Source organism: Cavia porcellus, unplaced genomic scaffold (genome assembly GCF_034190915.1).
Source record: "Cavia porcellus strain 051 isolate PalLab524CR breed Dunkin Hartley unplaced genomic scaffold, mCavPor4.1 scaffold_3, whole genome shotgun sequence".
Taxonomy (NCBI): domain Eukaryota; kingdom Metazoa; phylum Chordata; class Mammalia; order Rodentia; family Caviidae; genus Cavia; species Cavia porcellus.
In genome coordinates, this window is record NW_026947486.1 from 8,815,183 (window position 1) to 8,842,001 (window position 26,819).

Below are 26,819 nucleotides of genomic sequence, written 5' to 3' on the forward strand. Positions count from 1 at the left end.
AATAATAACAGAAAAAAATACCATGCAGGACAATTAAACAGAGGAGAAAGGTAAAGAATCAATGCATAAAAATAAGATGACAAAAATAAAACATTATATATCACTTAGAAAGATGAATGCAAATGGCCTCAGTTTTACCAATTAAAAGAAACAGATTGGCAGAATGGATCAAGAAACAGCATTTAACCATATGCTATATACAAGAAAGCTGTCTAACACAAAAGGAAATTCATATACTGAAAGTCAAAGGATGGAAAACAATACTCCATGGAAGAGGAGCCCTCCCCGCAAAAAAGGCAAGGGTAGCTGTGCACAGACAATGTGAACTTCAAATCAAGAAAGATCAAGATATAAACAAGGTCACTACATACTGGTTAGTGGAAAACTTTAAGAGCAAGATATATATCCCACAAATATGAGAACAAAAAAGCTGTATAAAACAAATATTAATAAAAATGAGATATCAATAATAAGCAATAATACAATTATAATGGGAGACATTAAGATCAACTAGACAAAAAAAATCAGCAAGCAAATAACAGAACTGAATCAAATTTTTGAACAAATTGACTTAGTAGACATGGACAGAGTGTTCTACCCCACAACATTAGAATATATATTCTTCTTAGCTTCACATGGGATATTTCTTTTCTTTTCTTTTCTTTTTTTTTTTTTTTTTTTTTTGTCTTTTTCCTTTTTATCGGTACCAGGGATTGAACTCACGACTGCCTGCTTGCAAGGCAGGCACTTACGCCGCTGAGCTAAATCTCCAGCTCCCACATGGGATATTTCTAAAATAGACTACATACTAGCACATAGAACATGCTTAAGTAAATGCAAAAGAATCAAAATTACCCCATAAATACTATCCTATCACAGTGCCATGAAACTGGAAATTGATAACAAAAGAAAATGAAAAAACTACATAAACATATGGAAATTAAATAATACACTGCTGAACAATCAATGAGTCAAGGAAAAAATTAAAGATGAAATTAAACAATATCTACAAGCAAACAAAAATACTAATACAACTTACCAGAATTTGTGGGATGAAATTAAAGCAGTCCTTAGAGGGAAGTATATTGTGGTGGATTCTCACTTGTGCAAAGCAGAGGGAACACAAATAAACAACCTGATGCTACACCTCAAACATCTAGAAAAAGAAGGGCAAGTCAAGCCAAAGCCAAAAGAAGGAAGGAAATTGTTGGGCGCAGGTGCTCAACATACCATACCCCACCCGGGACTAAGGAACACACCAGCTTCCGCAATGTGCTACGTCCCTCTCCAAATTAGCCACCCCGTGCTCACTTCGTATTCACCACAGCTGAGTATATTAGCCAGAGCCCGCGTCTCATTCCAGCCCTTCCTCCTCGTGGCAGCCCTCGTGGCAGCCTGATTGGCCACAGTCAGATATATAAGCCAGAACCCGCAACAATAAAGTTGGCAGTTCCTGTTACCCACCTGAAGCGTTTCCTGTCTCATTGGGGAGCTGCGCCGGTCAGGAAATAAAAAATATCATAGCAGAAATTAATGGAACTGAGACTAAGAAAACAATATAAAGAATTAATAAATCAAAGAGCTAGTTCTTTGAAAGAAAGTAAAATTGATAAGCCCCTAGCCAACCTTATTTTTAAAAGGAAAGAAAAAACTCAAATTCTTGAAATAAGGAATGAAAAGGGCAAAATCACACAGAATCTGTGGAAATGCAAAAGATCTTCAATATTTTCTTCAAAATACTTTACTCATACGAGTTCAATGACACAGAAGAAATGGGTAGATTCTCAGAAACATGTGAATTACTAAAGCTAGATCAAGAAGGTATGGAACTGCTGAATAACCCAATTGCAGGTAATGAAACTGAAAATGTAATTAGAACCTTACAAAAAAAAAAAAAAAAAACAAAAAAAAAAACAAAAAAAAAACAGGTCCTGATGGATTTACAGCTGAATTCTACAAGAAATTCAAGGAAGCCTTAATTCCAGCACTCCTCAAACTCTTCAAAATTGAAAGGGAAACAATTCTCCCTAACTCATTCCTGGAAGTAAGGATTACTGTAACACCCAAACCAGATAAAGACCCAACCAAAAAAGAGAAATTACAGGCCAGTCTCCCTAATGAGCATCAATGTAAAAATCCTCATTAGAATACCTGAAAACAATGCAGCAAGTCATCAAGAAAGTTATATACCACAATGAAGTGGGATTCATCCCAAGAATGCAGGGATGGTTCAATATATGCATATCAATAAATATAATACACCATATCAATAGAGCCAAAGTTAAGAATCACATGATCATTTCAATAAATTCAGCAAATGTTTTTGATAAAGACCGACAGTCATTCATGATATGAACCCTATGGAAAACTGGAATACATGATCTTTCCTGCAATTTAATAAAAGCCATCTATGACACACCAACAGTTATAATCATATTAAATGATCAAAACTCAAAAGCTTTCACTTTAAAATCAGGAACAAGAAAAGGCTGTCCACTATCACTACTCTTGTTAAGTATAATGCTGGAAACGATAGCCAGAGCAATTAGACAAAGAAAGAAATAAAAGGAATGAGGATAGGAAAGGAAGAACGTAAATTATCATTATTTGCAGGTGACATGATACTCTACACAAAAGATACACTAAAATCCATTGAAAGACTTCTAGATATAATAACCAAATTAAAATGTAGCTGGATACAAAATAAGCACTCAAAAATTAATAACATTCCTGTACACAAACAACAAACTCACTGAAAGAGAAATAAGAGAAACTACGTCCTTCACAATTGCATCCAAAATAATGTAATACTTAGGAATCAAGCTAACAAAGGAAGTAAAATATCTATATATTATTCTGAAAAAAGAAATAGAAGAGGATTTCAGAGAATGGAAAGACATTCCTTGTTCATGAATAGAAAGAACAAACATTATGAAAATGACCATTCTCCCAAAACAGTTATACAGATTTAATGCAATTCCAATTAAAATATCATTAGCATACCTCACATATCTAGCAAAATCACTTCTTTTTTTAAAGAGGGTAAAATTAAAAATAACAAAACAGAACATAAAAAAGCAATGTAAGAGACATAAATTTCAAAGCAAGATAATCCACTGAAGTCACTGCCGTTCCTTGTTCATGTCTTTCCTCCCTGATTCCAACATGTCGTCCAGTTGGTCGTCCCTCTCCCATGGGAGGGTCTTATTTTGAGCACTCACTACGGGTTAGTGCAGGTCTCCATGTTGGCTCCATTCTCTCGACCCTGGACTTCAGCATGACCATGGCTCTAGTGAGTCACAGAGATGTGAGTTCCTGCAGCTCCAGTGAGAGCACCGTGGTCGCTAATTTTAGCTGCTCCGATGGTAGCCCTGGACCATGATTTGACTTGCTCTTTTCCCTTTAGTTTCTTCCTAGGTCAAGAGGATCCATCTCCCTCTATCTGGTCCTCTCCAAGATGTTTTATTCTGGTATCTGAGTTGTTTCTCTCAGGGAGGCTCTGTATTTTGTTGCTTACTGATCTGCCATCTTAGCTCTGCTCCTAAGGACTATAGCAAAATCAGTTCTAAAAGCCTCCTGGATCCAGAAGACACCTAGAACTGGAAAAGCAATTCTTTCCAACAAAGGCAAGGCAGGAAGCATCACAATTCTGGACTTGAAGTTATACTACAAAGCTACTGGATAAAATTAGCATGGTATTGGAATAAAAACAGATCTGAAGATCAATGGAAAAGATTAGATCATCCATACACTACTACAAACACAAGCAATCACCTTATCTTTGACAAAGGTGCCAAGCATTTTCACTAGCAGAAAGATAGCCTCTTTAATAAGTGGTGATGGAAAACCTGGCTTTCCCTATGCAGAAAATTAAAACTAGATCTATGCCTGTCACTCTGCACTAAACTAAAGTCAAAATGGATCAAAGATCGAAATATTAAAACAGAAACACTAGATCTGTGTCTTAGTTACTTTTTACTTGTCTCCGAGACAAAATACCTGAAGCCCAAAGTTGGAAACGAAAGGTTTATTTCTTACAGTTTTTGGAGGTTTCAGTCCATACTCAGTTGGTTCCAAGGCAGGCTGGCATGGCAGAGCCTCAGTTCATGGCAGCTGCGAACAGCAAGGAGGAAACAGGCAAAAGAGCACAACACACCTTCTTCCTGCCATTACATTACATCCTGTCTCCACCCCTAGGTGGGTATAGCACTGACACCATCAATCCAAGCACTAGACAATAAACCAATCACAAATGCACAATGCAAATGCAAGAGGCCTGGGAGCCACCAACATAAACCATGACAATCTGCTTGAAGACAAATTAGATAGAAATCTTGAAGACATAGTGATAGGCAAAGAATTCATGAACAAAACTCAAATTACATGGGAAATACTTCCAGAATCAACAAATGAGATCTTACTAAAAAGTTTTTTCATGTCAAAAGAAATCTCCACAGAGCAAAAAGAAAATCCATGAATTGCAAAAAATCATACTCAACTGTCCCTCAGATAAAGGACTTCTATCTAGAACTTATAAAGAATTAAAAGAAACATCAGATCCCCAAAATTCAAAGGCCCTATCCAAAATTGAGCATCTGTGATGAATACACACTTCTGAGCTGAAGAAATACAAGTGGAAAATAAATACATGAAAAATGCTCAGCATCATTTTTCATTAAAGAAATGCAAATTAAAACAACACTGAGATTCTATCTCACTTCAGAATGAATGGTCAATTTCAAGAAAACCACCAATAACAAATGCCGGAAGGGGTGTGGGGAAAAAAGGAACTCTTCTGCACTATTGCTGGGAGTGCATACTGGTAAAACCATCGTGGAAATCAATGTGGCGTTTCCTCAAAAAGCTGGGAGTTGAGGTCCCATTTGAACCAGCTATCCTTTTTCTGGGCATATTCCCAGAAGAAATAAAAGTGTCATCCCACAGTGAAATATGTACCCCCATGTTTATAGCAGCACAATGTATAATAGTCAAGTGTTGGGGAACAATCCAAATGCTCATCAACTGAGGAATGGACTACCAAGATGTGATATTTTTATACAATGAAGTACTACTCAGCTGTAAACAAAGACCACATGGAGACTTGATGGATGCAACTTGAGACCATACTCATAAGTGAAATAAATCAAATTTACATGTGTAAATAAGATATTGTCTCCCTTATACATGAAACTGAAGGAAAAAATAAGATACAAAATCTTCTATAAATATTGTGAAAGGGTAAGAAACTGACCAAAGGGGAAAATAACTCAAGGAAAAAGAAAAAAATTAAGGGAAAAGAAAAAAAGACATACTTTTTAATATACATTCAAGATAGATAGGATGATTGTATTACTAATTCTGTTACCTCTTGGAACAAAACAGTTAACATTTCTAGGATTAGATCAATTTTGATCTAATCGATGTTTATATCTTGTAATCTGAACAACACTTTGAAGACAACTAGGCAAAATAACAATCTTTGTTATGTCCCTAACATTTTGTCTTGAAAGCCTATATTGTTATTGTTTTGGGTTTGTTATTATTGTTTATTTTCCTATGTTGTTTCTTGTTTCTCTTGCATTTTTTGTTTTGTGTTGTTTTTTTCCTCTAATACAGAAGGGATAGATGTACATGAGTAGGATTTTACATTCCTAGAATTTTTCCTAAAGAGTTTACAAGAATCAGTTTTATTATGCGTGGTGATATTAACAGCTATTTTGAAGAAAATGGGGCATTATGATAGCGATTGCTGATTTCCTGTCATCTTGTTTTGAAGTCTGATAGTGCTTTTATTCTTCATTTTGATTGAGTTTAGTTTGTTTTCTATTATTTCATTTCAATATGTGTGAGGATATGGACAGATATTTTGAAGAGAACAAGAAACTTTATGGTAGTCATTCTTGATTTCCTATTGTCTGGTTTTGGAGACCCATAATGCTTTTATTCTTTTGTTTGGATTGGTTTTATACTATTTTGTTTTGTTTGAATTTATTGCATGTGAAGGTTTGGACAATAGTTTCGAGGAAAACAAGAGACATTATGGTAGCCACTGTTGATTTCTTGTCTCGTTTGAAGTCCTGTGTTATTTGCATAATTCTTTTCTGATCATCTTTGTTATGTTTTATTTTGTTTTACTCTCTTTAAAATGAAAAAGTGGCAAATATCTTGTACCAGGTCTGGGAAAAAGAAGACTAGTATAATATCTGGAATGTAGGTTTTACAATAACCTTTGAGTGATTTAAAAAACTTCTTTATATATTCAGTATGCAATTTGTACTGGCTACTTGTGTGCAGATATCTTTTCCCACCCTCTGACTTGGCTTTTCACTTTCTTAGTGGTAAATTTTATGAGCAGGAATCTCTAATAGTAGAAGTTTGATTTGGTTTGGTTTTCTTTTTTCAATTTCTTAAGGAGGAAAAAAAACAAACAATGAAACCAAATTGCAAAACAGGTAGTAGTACAGTTACAATAGTTGGTACAATGTATATTGTTGTCTTCCTAGAAGTTAATCAAAGTACAGGATATAGGCATAATATCTTGTCTAAACAATATTAGAACATAATGTCCTTTTAAGGGAACAGAGAGAAGCTGACAGTATAGCTATCTTACTCATATTGTGTGTGCATGTGTGTGTATATATATATATATATATATATATATATATATATGTATTTGTTTTTCCATTTCTTCCTTTCTGCTATCAATTTATGTTTTCTTTCTAACATTTTCTTCCCAGTTTACAATTTCTATTGTATATTTTGAATCATATGTGCTTGCTCAGTTTCTCACACTAGTAAGACAATATAATTTTTACACATATGTGTCTGATTTCATTTGTGAGTATAGTTTCTAGCTGCATCCATTTACCTATAAAATCCTCAAGTTTTTCTTTATGGTTGAGTATTGCTCTATTGTATAAAAATACCACATCTTTTTAAATTCATTCCTCGATTGATGGGCATTTGAGTTGCTTCCAATATTTAGCTATTACAAACTGTGCTGCTATAAAGCTGAGTGCACATATGTTGCTGTTGTATGATGTTTTTAATTCTTCTGAGGAAATACCCATAAGGGAACAGCTGGGTCAAATGGGACCTCTAATCCTAATTTTCTGAGAACTCTCCACACTGATTTTCATGATTATTGTATCAGTCTCTATTCCAACCAACAGAAGACGAGGGTTCCTTTTTTTCCCATAGTCCCTCCAGAATTTGTTATTGGTTAATTTCTAAATGACAGCAATTCTTTCTGGTGTGATGTGACACTCAGTGCTGTTTTAAATTGCATTTCTTGAATGATCAATGAAACTGAACATTTCTTCATATATTTGTTTGCCATTAGTATTTCATCATCTGAGAAGTGCATACTCATCTCAGATGCCCATTTTTGGAATGAGTCTTTGAATTTCAGGGGTCTGATTTTCTGAATTTTTGTATGTTCTAGATAGAAGTCCTTTGAAGGTCAGTGGGCTAAAATTTTCTCCCACTCTGTGAGTTTTCTTTTGTCAGTTGATGATTTCTTTTGCTGTGCAAAATGTTTTTAATAAGGTAAGATCCCAGTTGATTTTTTGGTAGTTTAATTTGTTAATGCTTCTCACATTATTAGTGAGACTTTGTACTCTATTCCTTAACCTCCAAGTCATGGAAATATTCTCCTATATGATTCTCAGTAGTTGTTAATATTTTACTGTTAGACTTATAATCGTCATGCAATTGAAATTAGCAGAAATATTTTAAACTCATAATGATAGTGAATCTTCTAGTTATTCTTTTAGTTCTGATTATTTTTGCTTCATATTTTTAAATTTACTACCTTGTTACTATTTCATTTCTCTATATTTTTTGCTACATCTCTATGCCTCCCTTTGGAATAACTTTTTTTTCTGCCTTCGATGTATCATTTAATATTTCCTTTAGTGTATATTTGTGCTAGTGATAAGTACCTTCAGTTGTTGTTTTCCTCAGTATGGTTTTATTTAATTATTAATTTTCAGACGTATTTTAATTGATTATTCTCTTTATTTTTAATTTAAATTTACTTTAAATGATTCTTCAAAACTTAGCAATTGTGCACATTAATAGAGTTTCACATAATGTTTTGTTAATTATATAGATGATGGAATGCTTAAATTTGGTCAAACATATCTGTCTTCAAACAAGTATTATGTCTTTATTGTGAAAATATTCAAAATATTCTTTTGTAGCTTCCTGAAAGATACAATAAACTGTTTTCTGTAATCACTTTATTGTGCAATAGTGTCTCAGAACATCAGAATGTCTTGTTCCTTCCAAACTGTATCTGAGTGACCATTGACCTGTCTTTCCTCACCATACCTCCACACTACGCTCTCCAGTTTCCAGCAATTCTCTCAACTTCTGTGTCTGGGTTACTTCACATTGTAATCTCTAGCTCCGTCTATATTGTCACAATGGCAGGCTATCATTTTTTATGACTTAATGGTATTCCACTGTTTCTATGTACTACATTTTCTGTATCCATTCACCAGTTTGTGAACACTCCTGTTTCTATTTCTTATGTATTCTATATACTGCTATAATCACCATAGGAATGCAAAGCTTTCTTCCACATAATTATTTTGTTCCTCTGAGTATATGGCCACTGATAAGTTAGTAAAATAACCAGATTATATAGTAGATCTGTTTCTGTCTTTGTTTCTTTGTTTCCTTTTTTATTATTTGAGGAACCTCCACACTGCTTTCCAAAATGCTTACTGGATTCAATTGGCTTCTTTTAGGCAAACAAGCTATCAGTATATTATTGCTCCTTTGAAAGTAATATTTTTCTTTAGCTATTTTAATATTTATGCTTTTTTCTATTAATTTTTATTGGTTAGTACAATTAGTACAGAGTTCCTCAGTCCAACTTGATTGTATTTATGGATTTTTAGATTTCTAGAGCATTTTGAATACATGTCTTAATTCCTTTTGTCATATGTTAACATTTCTTAGACGATATCTCACCATCAGGTATTTTTTTGCGCTTTTGTAACTCCCCTTTACTCTGGGTAACCTAAATTTTTGTCTTAGTTGTATTAAACATCTTTTGTGTAATTCTTACTTTCTTTTCTTCTATTTTTAAATCATTTTATGCTGCTGTATTCAATTTCCATGTTTGTCTGGTGTGTCTTCAAATTCACAAATTCTTTTTGTTAACTATATCTAATCTGTCATCTCAGGCATTTAATTCTTAAAATCAGTTGTGTTTCTCCAATTTGGGAATTTTTTTTCTGATGTACTTTCTAACTCTCTGCTTACCTCATTGTTATATTTTTTCAATAAACTATTTGTAGTTATTTTAATGTCTATGAAATGCATCTATATTATCTGAGTCCCTTTTGGGATTGTTTATACTGTTGGTTGTTGCTCTTAGTTTTGGTCTTACCTCTTTCTCTATAAACCTGGTAGTATTTAATGGATGGCCAAAGTATATAAAAAGTAGAAAAACTTAGTGAGGATTTAGTATCTACTGACATTTTTTTGTTCTGGAAGGCAAATAAATTAGGGTCATTGCCCATTCATAAACACAGTCACTTAGAAATTGAACACATTTCAGAATTGGGCCTTCAGTCCCCATAATGATTGATTCACTTCTGGATCACAATGACTCTTAAAGAATAATCCTTCAGAGACTCATAATACACCTATTAGATAAAAAGGACAATTAGTTTTATATTTTATAGATAGTAAAATAAAGACACTAAGATTTAGAATGTATATTAGCTAGAGTTGGATTAATATCAAAGATTTTGAATTTGTTTATTTCTTCATTTAGGCCTTTCTCCAAAACAATGTGTCAAGTCAAGGTTTGACATTTCAGTAAAATTGAGGTAGAAATGAAATTTTAACAAATAATTGATATTCCAACTAGAAGGCCTAATGACTTATGGGAAAGTTCTCAAAAACTATTTCTCCAATTCTTATGAAAGAATAGCTTGATTCATAGTTTGCATTCTTTTCATTTTTGTTCCATTTATGTAAATCTTAGTCTTTACCCCTCAACCCTTGTTGACTCAGACAATAGCTTTGGTGTGGAAGAAGAGTTTCTTTTACTTAGAAATGCAATTTGTTATTTCTTAAGAATTCTATTCAGTAGAAGACACAGTGGATTATCAGTTTTTTTTTTTTTTTAATCACAAACTCATCTACAAGTTAGGGTATGTTAACTGAAGGTCTAATTCACTGAGACCTCCCTCCTGAATCTCATCAGGTTACCTTTAGGTTCTATTAATAAAAAGTTAATTGTTCTTGGTATCAGGGTTAAAATCTCATGACCTTGCGCCTGTCAGGCAGGTGCTTTGCTACTGAGCTAAATCCCCAGCAGAATTTAACTTTTAATATGGTGAATGTTTCTGTGTTTTACCCCTTAAATTTCACTGATACATATTTTACTTATTTATTGTTTTTGTTCCTCCACTAAGATATAAGCTTTCTAAATGTGAGAGCAATTGGTTTTACTTGCATTACGCATTGATGTAGTTCTAGTACCTAGAAGGATGCCTATAGAGGTAATCACTGAATATTCACTACATGAATAGATAGTCACATGAATGAATAAGAAATTAACTAATGAAAAGATGAAAATATGAATAAATGGCTCCTACATAAAGCATTTTAGGCTTGAGTTAGTGGAACCACTGTAAAACAAATCCAGTTTTTTTTTTTCAATTAGGATCACAGAGTTTAAAAATAATAACCATACCAAATGCACTACCCTCTGAACAAAGTAAATTTCTCGCTCTTGCAGAAAAAAATATAAATATAAAACAAATTATTGTTGGAAGATATAAGAATAAATGATAACAAGTTGAAAATTCTATGATTTCATTGGGTATGTTAATGCATTGTTACAGACTTCTGAATCATTTGTACTCCTTTTACTGGTGAAACAATAACTTAATAAACCAAATGATCGACCTACCAATTGATCTATCGATGAACCTGTCTGTCCATTCCTCCTACACATTTATTGATAACCTTCTGGTATACAGGTATCTAAGGACAGAAGGTTGAATAAAACATGGACCAGCCTTGATAAGTTCAGAGTCTAAGAAGAAAAACAAGTTTATTAAATTACTATTTCATATATAAAAGAAATTCTGTCTTAATACATTAAAGTGTACTAAGGAGGAAACAGCTTTTAATGTGTGATTTTCATAAGTCTGTAACAACAAGAATTTATCTATAGTTAGACCCTTCTGTAACAATTGGGAATTTCCATCATGAATGTTTAATTGAATATATAAAAATCTATGATCAATTTTCAATATGGCAATCAGAGTGTACTACTTATTTGATATTCAACTAGTAGGCAGAACTAAAACTTTATGATAGTATTGAATGTATACTGTTTGCCATTCATGGAGTTGTTTTCAAAAGGAAGCATGAATAATATTTTGTTGGCAGTGAATGTCCTTCTTTGTTATGAGAGAATATTACAGTCCCATTGGATGTATCCATGTTTAATAGACCATAAAATTGAAACTCCCACCCTGACCTCTAGGAGATGATATGAATCAGAAAGTGACTCATTTTCTAATCACTTGTAAGAGCATCCTTTATTGTCATTTACCTTGGGTTGGTTAAAAGTAAAGAGATTTCATTTCTAGAGCACTGAAATGATTATAGTAAGAGGACTAACAGAGGGAAGTTACGTGATGTAAAGAGCAGAGCAGTCCCTGACGTTTTTTTTGATCTTTTAATTCTCGCAAGTTTGCTACTTTGGGTCTAGTTTGAAAATTAACTGTATAAAAGCAGGATGAAAGGGAAATTGACACAGCCTCTTAGTTCATTTTGCTATCTTAATAAAATTTATAAAATTCCACATGATTATGTTAGCTGAGATAGTTGCCAATTAATAAAGTCATAATGATTCTTTTTCTATGTAGCATCAAAATAAACATAAGACTTAAAATATAAAAGTGAAATAAGAGAGAACCAAAAATGAAGTACCTCTAATATAGTTTGATGAGCTGATTTGTATTCATATCATGTAGTAACATTTCATACTACTGTCCTTATTAGTTTTTGTATTTAAAAAAAACTATTATTGTAATTAACATAAGTTAATTACATATAAGAACAGACAAAATTAATGGAACTTACTGTAACATTTTCATACATGCATGCCTTATACACGAACCATGTACATCTACACTTACTGTACCCTGACTACACGTTTCTCTCCCCTAGAACACTTCCCAATCCTTAGTCTAGTAATCTAGTAATTCCTCTTCTACTTTCATGTCATGTACTTTTTGTTACCACACATAAGAAAAAAGCATCCAATCCTTGTTTTTCTGTGTTTGCCTTGTAAAAAAGTCCCAATATTTTAATTTTTGATGAATTAATAATGATTAGTGCAGTAGATGACACATAACTGGGACAGATATAACAGTGTCTGTCAAAAACTGGAGGAAAAGATAGAGCTAATGGCTAGAACATGCACAGAGAAAGTTGAGGGAACAAAAATAAAATGCAGTCTCTGACATCTGGAAAGTGATCCAACACTTATGAGTAGGTGTTGGTATTGTTGGGAGCTGTCACACATAGATAGGCCACAGTGTTCTATTACATAAAATCTCAGATCATCAGTATCCCACAAGATCATTCTACAATCACAGTGAAGTGGGACAAAACAAAGAACACTTCATAATCCTGCTAAGAATAGACAAATGAAAAATAAGCTTTTAAGCCATAAACTTCTAAATGCTTTCCTTTTTAGCTAATATTAATAATCAGCTCCTTCCTCACTAATTAACAACTTTAGTCTTCCTCTAGTTTCCTCTCCTGAATTAAATTTAGTAAGATATAAGTCATAGAATTGTTTCTACTTCCTTATATCACCTATGTAGTCCAGAAAACATTCCCTGATCACTTGAACTCTTCCTAAATTTATCTAACATAAACTCAAATCCTGTAGTAAACCCTTTCAAATGCTCTCCTACTGAGACTCCAGATGGCTCTTGTGATATGTGTTTTTTACATTGCAAGGACCAAGATTCTCAATTTGCTCATTCATAGGTGGGTTCCTGGTGATCTTTTATCTGATAAGTAATGACACAGGTACACAGCCATTTCAGAATCACCCCTTAGTGAGGCAAAATTTTGTAAGATAACAATGAAGAGATTCATATGAAAATAATCCCATAATGACCTACAGTGTTTTGGAATAGTAAAAAGCTATTTTAAATGCCTTGACATGCTATTTTGCACCACCTATCAGTTATATACCAGTGTTTCCAACTTTTGTGGCATGATTTGTTCACTGAGGGGATAGTACTTTAACATCTACATAAACTAGCTCTACTATTGTGGCTGCCTCAATGTCCTGAATCAGTTAAAAATGTTTTTCTTTCATGGTCATTTTGATTTTAGGGAATAACAAGTAGTTGCATGGTGCCAAATCCAGTGAAAAATGATGAGGACAAACTATATTTTTTTATGAATCTACCTTTTCATTGTATGGTGCTCTGAAATAGCATTCACTATAATTTTTTTATCACACCTCATAAAAACACTCAGAAAAGAACTCCCAGAACTGCTTCAGAAAGTGGCAAGCATCGTGGGTTAAGTAACTTGGAGCAAGGAAGAATATTTTGAGAGTAGTTAATGGCAATGTGTCTTTTACAGCAATATATTTTTAATTTAAACATTTACCTTATATTTTGATCATAGGTACCTTATCAATAACAGAAAGAACCCAGGATCCTCACATATCTAAAGAGCACATCTTATCTCAGATATTTCTGGTAGTTAAAAGTAAAGGGAAAAATGAACCTTTGAGTTAATACTCTTTTTTAAGGGTAAGATTACTTATTTTCTCCCTAAAAACCTAAATATGACTTGACCTCACTTTTAAGTTTCCACATGAAGGTTTCAAGCCCAGGAGTTTAATGCTGAATAAAAACAGGGTCTAGCAAATCCTGAATTCTTAGCAATTGTTATTTATAAATAGTGTAATTCCCCATAATTTCGGATAAAATCATTCTTCAAAGTGCAGCTTAGAGTAAGTATAGTTTATTTCTAGCCTTGATTCTTTCAAATAGCAGATGATATGACAGACACATAAATTTTATGGTGGGTATTTTTTTTTATCATTTTCACTACTTCTTCATTCCTTCCATTCTGCCCCCAACACACACACACACACACACACACACACACACACACACACACATGCATACACACATGTGCACAACAAGCATATGAAATGTTATGCATTATTCAATACCCCTTGGCTTCCACAGGTTTTTACCCCTCCTCAATGCTTATTATAGCTTTTAAGTATGAGTTTTCATCTGATGATGTTACCAAGTATAAAGACTACAGACTTTCAGCATCAATCCTGTGTCCGCCATGACAACTTTACAGCTTTGGGCAAGTTATTTAACTCATGTGTGCTTTAGTTTCCTTATCTGCAAACAGAGAATAGTAATAGCTGCTTTATGACTCATACTGAGGATTATAGATGCTATACACAAACTTCTTAGGACATTACTTGGTACCTGGTATGTGCTCACATTGATTTGCTGTTCTTCCACCAAGTCTTCTGTTTACCTCCATGATACCCGAAGGTAACAAAGACATAAATTCAAGATACTGTTCTAGTGTTTCATCTCTAAAATGACAAATGACTAAAGACTATATCTGAGTAGAGCAAATACAAGTATATAGTTGTTCTCACAAGGATAGCAAGAGGTAATGACTAACAATTCAAGAAGAACCTTATTTGTGTTACATGTTGGCAACTCTAGGTGTATATGCTAAAGGTGATATGGAGGCTCATTTGCTAAGCCATGTAGACTAGGCATATCCCACTTTCTTCTGTCACACATGAAACTGCTGTCAGTGTGATAGCCTCTCCATCCCATAGCCCAAAGACACACACACACACACACACACACACACACACAAGCTAAGACCTTGCTGTGCCACTATTTGGTGGTTTTCTACTACTGATACTTATTTTTCTCCTTGGTTTTCTGAATCACTGTCTTATTGAAGAAGTTGATATACTTTTCTTTTATTAATAAAACACTAGAGTAAATATTTTAGGCTTTGTGGTCCATCTCATTTATAACTACTCCAATTTGCCTGTATAGCACACAAGCAACCAGAAACAATATATGAGCAATTGAGTATGACTCTTCCAGTAATGCTTTATTTATAGACACTGAATTTTCAGTCTCATATCATTTTCATACATCATGAAATATTCTGTGGATTTCTTCAATCATTTCAAAATTGAAAAAATCATTCCTAGCATATGGGCTATACAAAAGAGGTAGTGGATGAATTTGGTCCACAGGCCATATTCTGAGGATCTCTGCCCTGTTGTGTTTCTGAGTTTTCCTTATTTACCTTATAACATGCACAAACTTTTCCTGAGTTGACTATTGAAACAATTATAGTTCTATTTTTAATTATCATAATGGTTTTCTACTACACTGTTAATAAATTATCAGAATTTAGCAGTTAATACAAACTTATTATCTCATAATTCTGTAATTTGAAAGTCTGAGCTGGCTGGATTTGTTTTTCTACTTCAGATTTTATAAGGATGGTATCAAAGTACCAGCTGTTTGAGCTCTTAAAAAGAAGCTCTGGAAAGAATCTATTTTGGGGGATGTGGCTCAGTGGTAGAGCTCTTGTCTTCTATGCACAGGGCCTTTGGCTTGATCCCCAGCGCCATAAAAAAAGTCTATTTTGAAGCTCATTCATGTATGCAGAATGCACTTCCTTGTGGCTGTAGAGATGAAGTCCTCATTTCCTTGTTAGCTGTAGGCTGAGAGCTGCCCTTAGCTTCTGAAGACATCGTTCTCCAATCCTTGCCTTCCCTACATCTCAGAGCCTTGTGAGTGTCAAGTCCTCCTCATGTTTGCAATCTGACTTCCCATTCTACAGTGCCTCTTCTAGGCACTGTGCAATACCTAATACTTCCTTTGTTTTTAAAAACTCATATAATCACTTGGGTCCATCAGAATAATCCAGGATAATGTTAGAATTGTAAGGTAAACTAATTAGCAACCTAGTTCCACATGCAAAGTCTGATTACATCAGTACATCGATTGATGTTTGATTTATAGTAATCCTGAGGTGACATCTTTAGAATACCACAATTATCACTTGAATTTGCAAACTAAGTACTGATATATATATATATATATATATATATATATATATATCCATAAATCACTTAAGGACACATTCAGAAATAATTTAACTTATTCAAACTTTTGGTTTTAGTAAATTAGATCTTAGATTTGACACAGTCAATAAGCATATTTTAAATTGTTAATTAGGTCACCAAAAAGTTTATGCTTCTCAATAGATAATCTACCCACATAGAAGTAAATCTGAGATCAGCATGCTATGTTCTTACCTTTCAATAAATATCTTTTCTGAAGTTAATATCTTTATTGTTTTCTCAAGTGTGTATCTGCATTGTATAAATAACTGGCTTTTGTCTCATCTGATTTATAGTTAGTCCATTTTTCACAGTCACTGTATCAGACTTATCATTAATTGTTAATACTCATCCTCAGTGGTCCAGGCATATAGATCTTTTTTTATTTCTCATCTCGTGATACCATGATTTATATCTTCATCATTTTCTCTCTTGTTTACTATAATTTTCTAATCGGCATTTTTCTGGTTTCTCCCTTCTCTGTGTATTTCTCCATAGATTATATCTTTCAATTAACGTCAGAAAAACTATCAGAGTTCTGCCTTGGCTGCTGATTGACATTTCAGCTCCTTAGTACAATATTCAGGAATGCTCATTACATGGCCCCAAACCTACTTTTCAAACTCATTTTTTACTATAGTTTTCCACAAACTCTTTGCCCCAGTCACACAGATTTATTTTATGTTCTGAGTACATGACCTCTTTACTAAACATATTTCTTCATTTTAAATTAGAAATATGTTTAGACTACTGAGTGATTTCTATGATTGCTAAAATCCTTGTTGTAAGCATAGGTATTATAGGTCAAATTCCATATAGTGCCAGTCATTCTAGAAATATTTATTGAACACAGTGTCAGATATTGTTTCTGAAGATAGTGAACAACAGAGGCAATACTTCTATCCTCATGTCACTGGTAGTAATGAGATTGTGAAGATATAAAAGAAATGTAGTATATTAAAGTGATGGGGAAATAAAATATTCTTTGAGAGCATAGTCTATGAAAAATGCCCTTCCAGAAATTAGGAGATAAAAGATGAATCAGACAGATGTCAGCTCCCAAGGAGCTTACCACCCAATGGATATGAGAGAGTCGGGCCACAAACTTTCTAAAAGAAAGTTTAAAATGCCATAGGTCTGTAGTGGCAACCCTAATGGCACAAATGCGTTATTTGTTTTTCTCTTAAGACAAAAGATGTTAATGTATGAGTTTCTTTTCCTTTTCTGAACCAAAACCTCTGTATAGTGGTTTAATTGCAGTGTTGGCACTTCTGTATAAATAAGTGGGTTTGGGGTTGCAGTTTTGTCCTTTGTCTCTCAAAGATTCACCATCGCTGCTATAGGTCATATGAGAATTCAATTAAAGTGGAAGTACAGCCACTTCAGAAGTGAGGGATGAAGATGATTTCATCTATCCATTGCAGGTAGCTTAGAAGATGGAGAGGACTATTCAAAGATCCTTTCTCAAATTTAACGTTTAATTTCTTGTAAAATCTGGACAAGTACTTCTGCCACCTCCATTTTAGATTAGTCTCCTTCTCTGTTATTCTCACCATTGCCCTAGTTTTGGTCTCCTTCCCCTTATCCTGGACTACTGCAATGTTCAACCAGTCTCTTTGTCTCAGTCTCTACTCCAACCCAGTGTTTATGTTATACATCAAGAAATTTTTTCAGAAATGGAATCTGATTGTGGACCCTGTATCATTTGAAATATTCAGTTTCTCCCGATTGCTTGCACTGAACACCATTGACCTGCTAACATAGGGGTTGGGAGCTTGAACTTTAGGCTAAACTGGAATTGGAATAGAGTTCTGGCTGTATTGCTTGCCAACTGTGTGATATGAAGCTTCTCATTTGATTGCTGTGCCAGTTTCTTCATCTGTAAAGGGAGAATCATAATATTCACATGAGATTGTTATGTAGATAAAAGTAGACAATGTATGAGGAACAATTAACAATTACCAAGCAGATAGGATATAGTAAATTTGATTAAATTTGTATAGTATATAGTAAATATGTTTTTTTTTGAATTTTTTCTTTAATTAATACAAACATAAGAAATGACTAAATAATTTTTTTTGAAACAATAAGGGGGAGATTGAGATAAAACAGGACATAACAATATAACAATAGAGGTCACAGCATGACTGTTTCAATAACCTAGTACTTCACCACCTTATAACCTGACTTAATAGTAGTTACCATAGTGTCTTTTTCCTTGAAATATTTGGGTAAAACTTCATATACTCTAGCTTCAAATATTTTCATATCAAGAAGCCCAGAATAAAGCCTTTCTAATTAATGAGTGAAAACTTTATAAGGCTTCAAGGCCACCTAATGGGGAATCATGATTACCACATATTTTTATATATTTGAATCATTACTTACATTAGGGAAACTATTCGGTATTCACACATGCGAGATTGATTTATTTCACTTATGAGTATGGTCTCAAGCTGCGCCCATTTATTGATAAATATCTCAATGCGATCCTTCTTTATAGCTGAATAATACTCCATTGTATAGAAATACCACCACTTTTTTATCCATTCCTCAGTTGATGGACACTTGGGTTGTTTCCAAGATCTGGCGATTACAAATTGTGCTGCTATAAACATAGGTGCACATATATCACTGTGGTATGATGCTTTCAGTTCTTCTGGGAATATGCCTAGAAGTGGAATAGCTGGAATAAATGGGATTTCCAGTCCCAACTTTTTGAGAAATCTCCAGACAGATCTCCACAAAGGCTGTACCAGTCTACACTCCCACCAGCAGTGCAGGAGAGTTCCTTTTTCCCCACAGCCTCTCCAGCATTTGTTGTCGGTTTTCTTGATCCTGGCCATTCTTTCAGGAGTGAGATGGTATCTCAGTGTGGTTTTAATTTGCATTTCTCTAATGACCAATGATGATGAGCATTTTTTCATGTATTTATTTGCCATTTGCATTTCTTCATCTGAGAATTGCATATTCATCTCAGATGCCCATTTTTGGATTGGATCTTTGAATTTCGGAGGTCTGAGTTTCTTTAATTCTTTGTATGTTTTAGACAAGAGGCCCTTGTCTGAGAGAGAGTTCACTAAAATCTTTTCCCAGTTTGTGGGTTTTCTTTTCACTATGCTGGAGATTTCTTTTGACATGCAGAAACTTTTTAATAAGAAGTGGTCCCAGTTATTGATTCTGGGAAGTATTTCCCGTGCGGTTTGAGTCCTGTTCATGAATTCTTTACCTACTCCTATGTCTCCAAGGTTTCTACCTATTTTGTCTTCCAATAGATTTAGTGTTTCTGTTTTAATATTCAGATCTTTGACCCATTTAGATTTTAATTTAGTACATGGTGATAGACATGGGTCTAGCTTTAGTTTTCGGCAAATGGAGAGCCAGTTTTTCCAGCACCATTTATTAAAGAGACTGTCGTTCTTCCAGTGAACCTGCTTGGCTCCTTTATCAAAAATAAGGTGGTTGAGTGTGTTCGTAGTTGTGGTTGTATCTTCTAATCTATTCCACTGATCTTCAGCTCTGTTTTGATTCCAATACCATGTTGATTTTACTACTGTTGCTTTGTAGTATAACTTCAAGTCAGGGATTGTGATGCTTCCTGCTTTGTCTTTGCTGCTTAGAATTGCCTTTGCGATTCTAGGTCTCTTCTGGTTCCAGATGAAATTTAGGAGTGATTTCTCTAGATCTATAAGGTATGTTGATGGTATTTCTATTGGGATTGCATTGAATCTGTATAACAGTTTTGGGAGAATGGCCATTTTCACAATGTTTGTTCTTCCTATCCATGAGCAAGGGATGTCTTTCCATTTTCTGAGATCATCTTCAGTTTCCTTTTTCAGTGTATTATAATTTTCACTGTATAAGTCTTTCACTTCTTTCGTAAGAGTAATTCCTAAATATTTCATTTTTTTGCTTGCTAATGTGAATAGTCCAGTTTCTCTTATTTCCCTCTCTGTAATTTTGTTGTTCGCGTATAGGAATGCTATTGATTTCTGAGTATTGATTTTGTATCCAGCCACATTACTGAATTTATTTATTGTATCTAAGAGTATTTCAGTGGAGTATAGGGGGTCTTCTATGTAGAGTATCATGTCATCTGCAAACAATGATAATTTAACTTCTTCTTTTCCTATCTTTACCCCTTTTATTTCTCTTTCTTGCCTAATTGCTCTGGCTAGTACTTCCAGTACTATATTAAATAGGAGTGGTGATAAAGGACATCCTTGTCTTGTACCCGACTTTAAAGTAAAGGCTTTCAATTTTTGGCCATTTAGTATGATGCTGGCTGTTGGTTTGTCATAAATGGCCTTTATTATATTGAGGTAAAGACCATTTATTCCAATTTTCTGTAAAGTTCTTATCATGAATAAGTGTTGGACCTTATCGAAGGCTTTTTCTGCATCTATAGAGATGATCATGTGATTCTTATTTTTGGCTTTATTGATATGGTGGATTACATTTATTGATTTGCGTATGTTGAACCATCCTTGCATTCCTGGGATGAATCCCACCTGGTCATGGTGTATAATCTTCTTGATGATTTGCTGGATCCTATTTGCCAATATTTTATTGAGGATTTTTGCATCTGTGTTCATTAGGGAGATCGGTCTATAGTTCTCTTTTATAGTTGGGTCTTTCTCAGGTTTTGGTACTAGAGTAATATTTGCTTCCAGGAATGACTTAGGAAGGATTGCTTCCCTTTCAATTTCATTGAATAGTTTGAGGAGTGTCGGCATTAGGTCTTCTTTATATTTCTTGTAGAATTCTGCAGTGAATCCATCTGGGCCTGGGCTCTTCTTGGTGGGCAAGGACCCAATTACATTCTCAATTTCATTAGCAGAGATTGGGTTATTCAACAGTTTTATATCCTCTTGATCTAGCTTTGGTACTTCATATGCTTCTAAGAATCTGTCTATTTCTTCTGTGTTATCAAACTTTTGAGAGTAGAGGTTTTCGAAATAGGTGTTGATGATCCTCTGTATTTCTATTGGGTCTGTAGTGATTTCTCCTTTTTCATTTCTTATTGCATGAATTTGAGCTTTTTCTTTCCTTTTTTAAATAAGGTTGGCTAGGGGCTTATCGATTTTATTTATTCTTTCAAAGAACCAACTCTTTGATTCGTTGATTCTTTGGATTGTTTTCTTAGTCTCTATTGCATTGGTTTCTGCTCTGATTTTTATAATTTCCTCTCTTCTTTTGGCTTTGGGCTTGACTTGCTCTTCTTTTTCTAGCTGTTTGAGGTGTAGCATCAAGTTATTTATTTGTATTCGTTCTGTTTTCCTGATGTGGGAACTCAGTGCAATAAATTTTCCTCTCAGAACGGCTTTCATTGCATCCCACAGATTCCGGTAAGTTGTATCTGCATTTTCATTTTCTTTTAGGTATTGTTTAATTTCTTCTTTAATTTCTTCTGTGACCCACTGATTACTCAAGAGTGTGTTATTTAGTTTCCATGTGTTTGCGGAATTTTTGCAGTATCCTTTGTCATTAATTTCTAATTTCAGAGCGCTATGATCCGATAATATGCAAGGGATGATTTCAACTCTTTTGCATTTGCTTAAATATGTTCTGTGAGCTAATATATGGTCTATTTTAGAAAATGATCCATGTACTGCTGAGAAGAATGTGTATTCTGATGTTGTTGGGTGGAACATTCTGTATATGTCTATCAAACCCATTTGTTCACAGGTGTGATTCAGTTCTGTTATTTCTTTGCTCATTTTCTGTCTGGTTGATCTGTCCCTTGGTGTCAGTGGTGTATTAAGGTCTCCTGTTACAATTGTGTTACTGATAATTTGAGTTTTCATTTCTGTTAATAATTGTTTTATATAACTGGGTGCTCTGGAGTTTGGTGCGTATATATTTAAGATAGTTATCTCTTCCTCTTGGAGTTTTCCCCTTACGAGTATGTAGTGACCTTCTTTGTCCTTTATGGTCATTGTTGGTTTAAAGTTCACGTTGTCTGCAAACAGAATGGCTACTCCTGCCTTTTTTTGGATTCCTGCTGCATGAAGAATTGTTTTCCATCCTTTGACTTTCAGTCTGTGAGTATCTTTCTGGGTTAGATGGGTTTCCTGTAAACAGCATATGGTTGGATTTTGTTTCTTGATCCATTCTGCTAGTCTGTTTCTTTTGATTGGTGCATTGAGACCATTTACATTAATGGTTATTACTGTTAAATGCTGGTTAATTGTAGGAATGTTATCTCTCTGCTGTTGCATCTTTATCTTTCGGTTCTGTTTAATTATTTGCTTTGCTTAGTGGTTTTTTCCTTTGTGTATCTAAACTGTCTTTCAATATTTTTTGCAGGGTTGGTTTGGTGTTCATGAAGTTCTTCAGCTGTTCTTTGTCATGGAAGTATCGTATTGCACCATCTATTTTGAATGATAGTTTTGCAGGATATATCAGTCTTGGTTGGAAATCATTTTGCTTTAGGATCTGGAATACTTCACTCCATGCTCTTCTTGACTTTATCGTTTGTGCTGAGAAGTCTGCTGTGATTCTGATAGGTTTTCCTTTATAAGTGATTTGTCTTTTCTCTCTGACAGCTTTTAATAATCTATTCTTGTGTTGGATTTCTGGGATGGTGACTATTATATGTCTGGGTGTAGTTTTATTTTGGTTATGACTGTTTGGAGTTCTATATGCTTCACTGATCCTGATGTCAGTTTCTGATCTCATGCTTGGGAAATTTTCAGCTATTACTTCTCTAAATATCCTCCTGACATCCTTCATGTTGTCTCCCTCTCTTTCATTAATCCCTATCATTCTTATGTTATTCTTCTTTGCATCGTCTTGCAGTTGTTGAATTGTTGTTTCCTGGTTCCTTGTTATTTTCAAAAGATCTTTCCTTTCCTGTTCACTAGCTGCAATCCTGTCTTCAAGGTCTGAAATTCTATCTTCACTTTCATTAAGGTGGTTTTTACAACTTTCAGTGGAGTTTTTTATTTCCTGTATATCTCTGTGCATCTGCATTATGTATTCTGTTTGTTTCTTATATTGCTCGTCTAAGGATTCTATCTTTTTGTTTAGTTCCTCCAATTTTTTATCTGTGTCTTCTTTAGATATATTTAGAATCTCTTTCATTTCTTTTATCATTTCTTCTTTTATCTGGGAGATTATTTCGAGTTTGAATTTCTTTAAAGCTTCCTGGAGTTGCTTGTCAATTTCAGTGGCTATTGTGTCCGATATATGAGGTGGAGGGGATATATTTTCTTCTATATACATCGCTCCTAGGGTTTCTTGAGATGGGCTGGAGGTTTGAGGTTGTAATTTGGTCTTTCGTTTTGTCATTTTCCTATATTTCTGTGTTTCAAGTGTTATTTGAAAGCTTCCTCAGGATCTGTTGAAAATCCCCTTCTATGTTTGGAGCTACTGGGACTCTGGCGCCGCGCTACTCCAAGCCATTAGGCCTACAGAACCAGTGGCCCTCCTCTGCCTGCTCAGAACTCCGCAGTTCCAGACAAGCTGGGCCTCAGGGACACTGTGCGCCCACCTGCCCCTTGGAAGCTCCACAGTTCTTCAATCGCAGCCGGGTTAGGGTACTCACCACAGGCCGCAGTGCTTCAGGAACCTGTGGACCCTCCCTGGTTGCAGAGATATCCACAGTCCTCCAGACACGCAGAGAGGCCAGTGAGGGCACCCCAGATCTGCCCAGCTCCTCCTCTGCAGACCTATGGCCAGGCGCGGCAGCTAAACAGGCTGGGCTAGGCTGGTAGTGTGGGCCAGCCCACCTATCGGGAGCTCAGCAGGTCTCCAAATGAAGCCGGGAATGGGGAGGCTGATGTGGAAGCCTCAAACCCACCTCTCTCCTTCACTGCACCTGGAAGCCTGAGGGAACTCCAGCAGTCTGGGCGCAGAAATCCAGAGTCCTCCAGACACGCAGAGAGGCCAGTGAGGGCACCCCAGATCTGCCCAGCTCCTCCTCTGCAGACCTATGGCCAGGCGCGGCAGCTAAACAGGCTGGGCTAGGCTGGTAGTGTGGGCCAGCCCACCTATCGGGAGCTCAGCAGGTCTCCAAATGAAGCCGGGAATGGGGAGGCTGATGTGGAAGCCTCAAACCCACCTCTCTCCTTCACTGCACCTGGAAGCCTGAGGGAACTCCAGCAGTCTGGGCGCAGAAATCCAGAGTCCTCCAGACAAGCAGAGAGGCCAGTGAGGGCACCCCAGATCTGCCCAGCTCCTCCTCTGCAGACCTATGGCCAGGCGCGGCAGCTAAACAGGCTGGGCTAGGCTGGTAGTGTGGGCCAGCCCACCTATCGGGAGCTCAGCAGGTCTCCAAAATCTATAGTAAATATGTTAATCACCATGAAATACTTCAGAGATTAAGATAAACTATAAATAACTGGCTATTTTTTTTTACTTGACTAGGAATTTCGAGAGCTAATTACACAGCTAAGTATTTCAGTGTCAATACTCTCCTTCTTTCCTTTGAGTAGGCAGCTAAGAAGCATAACTGGTGAATGGTTTTATGAAGAAAAGGCAAAGCGTTTCAAGCAAGTCAATGTTCTGGGCACTGATGTTGTCCGACAGTCAATCTTAAGAAGAAGTCCAGGTAATTATGTGGTTTCAAAACTATTCTAATCTTCATTTTGGCAGGCTAAATTACTATCGTGTGTCTTGTAACATTTAAGTATAGTTGAATTTTCTGAATCACTTTGGTCATTTTACAAGTTGGTATCATGAAATACTAATACATGATTCATATAAGAAAGAAGAGGTTAATGGAAAATAAAATGTGTAGGGATTATATATATTTTTATATATATGACACACTGAAATTTTTAGAAAAGCCATTTATCTTCATCATAGTTCTTCTTCTGAATGCAATTTTAGTATTTTACTAAGTGTTTAAGAAAGTATCATAAAAAGACTAAATGATTCACATTGTGAAAGAAAGTCTTGATATTTCAGGCTATTTTTTTATAATTTTTTTAAATGGTCCTTTTTTTGAACTTTGATTCTTGAGCAAGCATTGATATTGTGCACTGCACCCCATTCCCAAATTGGGAGCATTTGGAAATGCAAAAATCATTTCTTGTTGCACGATGACAAGAGTGAGTTAAAGCACTGAGTGGACAGGAGCCAGAGATGCTAACTGACCTGAAATGCATACAGTACAGTTTTAGTCAATGCAGTATTATGCTGGCACCAAATGCAAATAACACTCACAATGAGAATACTTTTCAATACTTTTAAACTGTAATTCATTTGGTAAAATATTGAGAGATATTTGTGTTTGGGGGCATATTTCTCATGAATAGGGTAATAAAGGTAGAACAAATGTCTTTTAGACTGTTCCTAGGCTATCTGATCTTTCACAGATAGAAGAGTAGTTGTTTTTAAGTCTAGCAGGAAGGGCCATGATGCTTGAAACTGACTCTAGTGTCACTTCTGCGTGGTACTTGCAGCAATGAGTAACAATCAGATCTAATGCAGCAAAAGGATGAGTGACATAAAATAAGAATTAAGCAGTAAGCTGTGATCTGTCCGTTCACTCAAAAGCCAGTACTTTTCAGTGTGTGAAGTGACTCACAACTCACCAGGTATATATATAGATGCTACCCTCTAGGGAAACCTGGCCCTATGTGCTCAGAAATCAAGGTATCATTTCTGTAATTTCATATCAGAAACTAGTCCTTAGGGATTTAGAGTTTTCATGAACTCAGGACCCCTCATTTTAAAAATCTGTATGGAGGAATAATGGGTTCATTATTCCATTGTACTCTTTCTTAAAACGCTTATCTCAGCAAATCTCCCACAGAGAACTTATTTTACTGCTTAATCAACTCTGGAATATTCAACAAATTAGAAATAACTGTGTTCTTGAGAAACCACAATTATTTTGTGTTATGCTTATTTAAAAAAGTGAATACAGAGTAGAAATTTGCTTTCATTTCGGGCCATTGTGTACATAAATTTGTCTTTTGATTATTCTAATAAGGTTCTGAAGAAATGCAAAGACACGAGCAAACCTTCCAGGATGGAGAAAAATCAGACACTTCGCCTTCTATTGGGCAGAAGGCCAACCATGATGGTCCCAAGAGAAAAGGGTAAGACAGCCTCTCCAAGTGAAGCTTCAATCTTTATTCCAAACACCTGCAAAGTAAACATTTTAAGAGGGTACTAAGGAACCACCGACAAATGGATTCCATCAAGGGAGAAAAATTGCCCCCCAAATCCAGACTATAAGAACCAAAAGTTAAACTGCTTCTTCATATGCTGTCCTGCACTTTACCTTTATTTCCGAAGCAGTCTCTTGACCACTGAAGTGGTCAATGCAGCAAGAACTGTAATATGTGCTAAATCACATGATCTTTTACAGGTACTTTTGGCTTAATCCTCTCAGCAAAATCCAACATAAAATGCTGACAGTGTCTGAGCCCTTATTGCACCCTAAAAAAGTCTGGGATTTTTGGTGTGTGTGCCCTGAACTATGGCAATCAAATCCAAATGTCATATCACTCAAACACTCATGACTAACCACATCTTCATTAATTAACAGAGATAAATGGAAAAGATGATCTAAAGTCTTCAAAGTATCTCATCACAGGTATTGATCTCTCATCACATTAAATCAAATTATCCCTCATCAGGATTCCCACAGTGCCTT

General features: G+C 35.1%; 1 protein-coding gene and 1 long non-coding RNA gene across 6 annotated transcripts in view; one reads left to right on the top strand and one right to left on the bottom strand.

Annotated features, from left to right (window-relative positions):
• The window catches only part of LOC134475407 (uncharacterized), a 46,139-nt gene extending 42,011 nt beyond the window's left edge, over nucleotides 1–4,128 (bottom strand). Inside the window, exons 1-3 of one of the 2 annotated variants that reach the window (XR_010046506.1) lie at nucleotides 4,039–4,128; nucleotides 1,465–1,492; nucleotides 1,040–1,156 (exon numbers count right to left, since the gene is read on the bottom strand). This is a non-coding gene — a long non-coding RNA (uncharacterized LOC134475407). Of the gene's footprint in view, nucleotides 1–1,039; nucleotides 1,250–1,464; nucleotides 1,493–4,038 lie in introns of those variants that run through there. The other variant, XR_010046505.1, reaches the window with a different exon arrangement.
• Sytl5 (synaptotagmin like 5) overlaps nucleotides 1–26,819 on the top strand; it is a 127,935-nt gene that overhangs the window by 38,391 nt on the left and 62,725 nt on the right. For all 4 annotated transcript variants that reach the window (XM_063245692.1, XM_063245693.1, XM_063245694.1 and 1 more), the window contains 2 exons: nucleotides 24,646–24,761; nucleotides 26,151–26,259. In XM_063245692.1, the coding sequence (XP_063101762.1) occupies nucleotides 24,646–24,761; nucleotides 26,151–26,259 (225 nt within the window). The remainder of the gene's footprint in view (nucleotides 1–24,645; nucleotides 24,762–26,150; nucleotides 26,260–26,819) is intronic.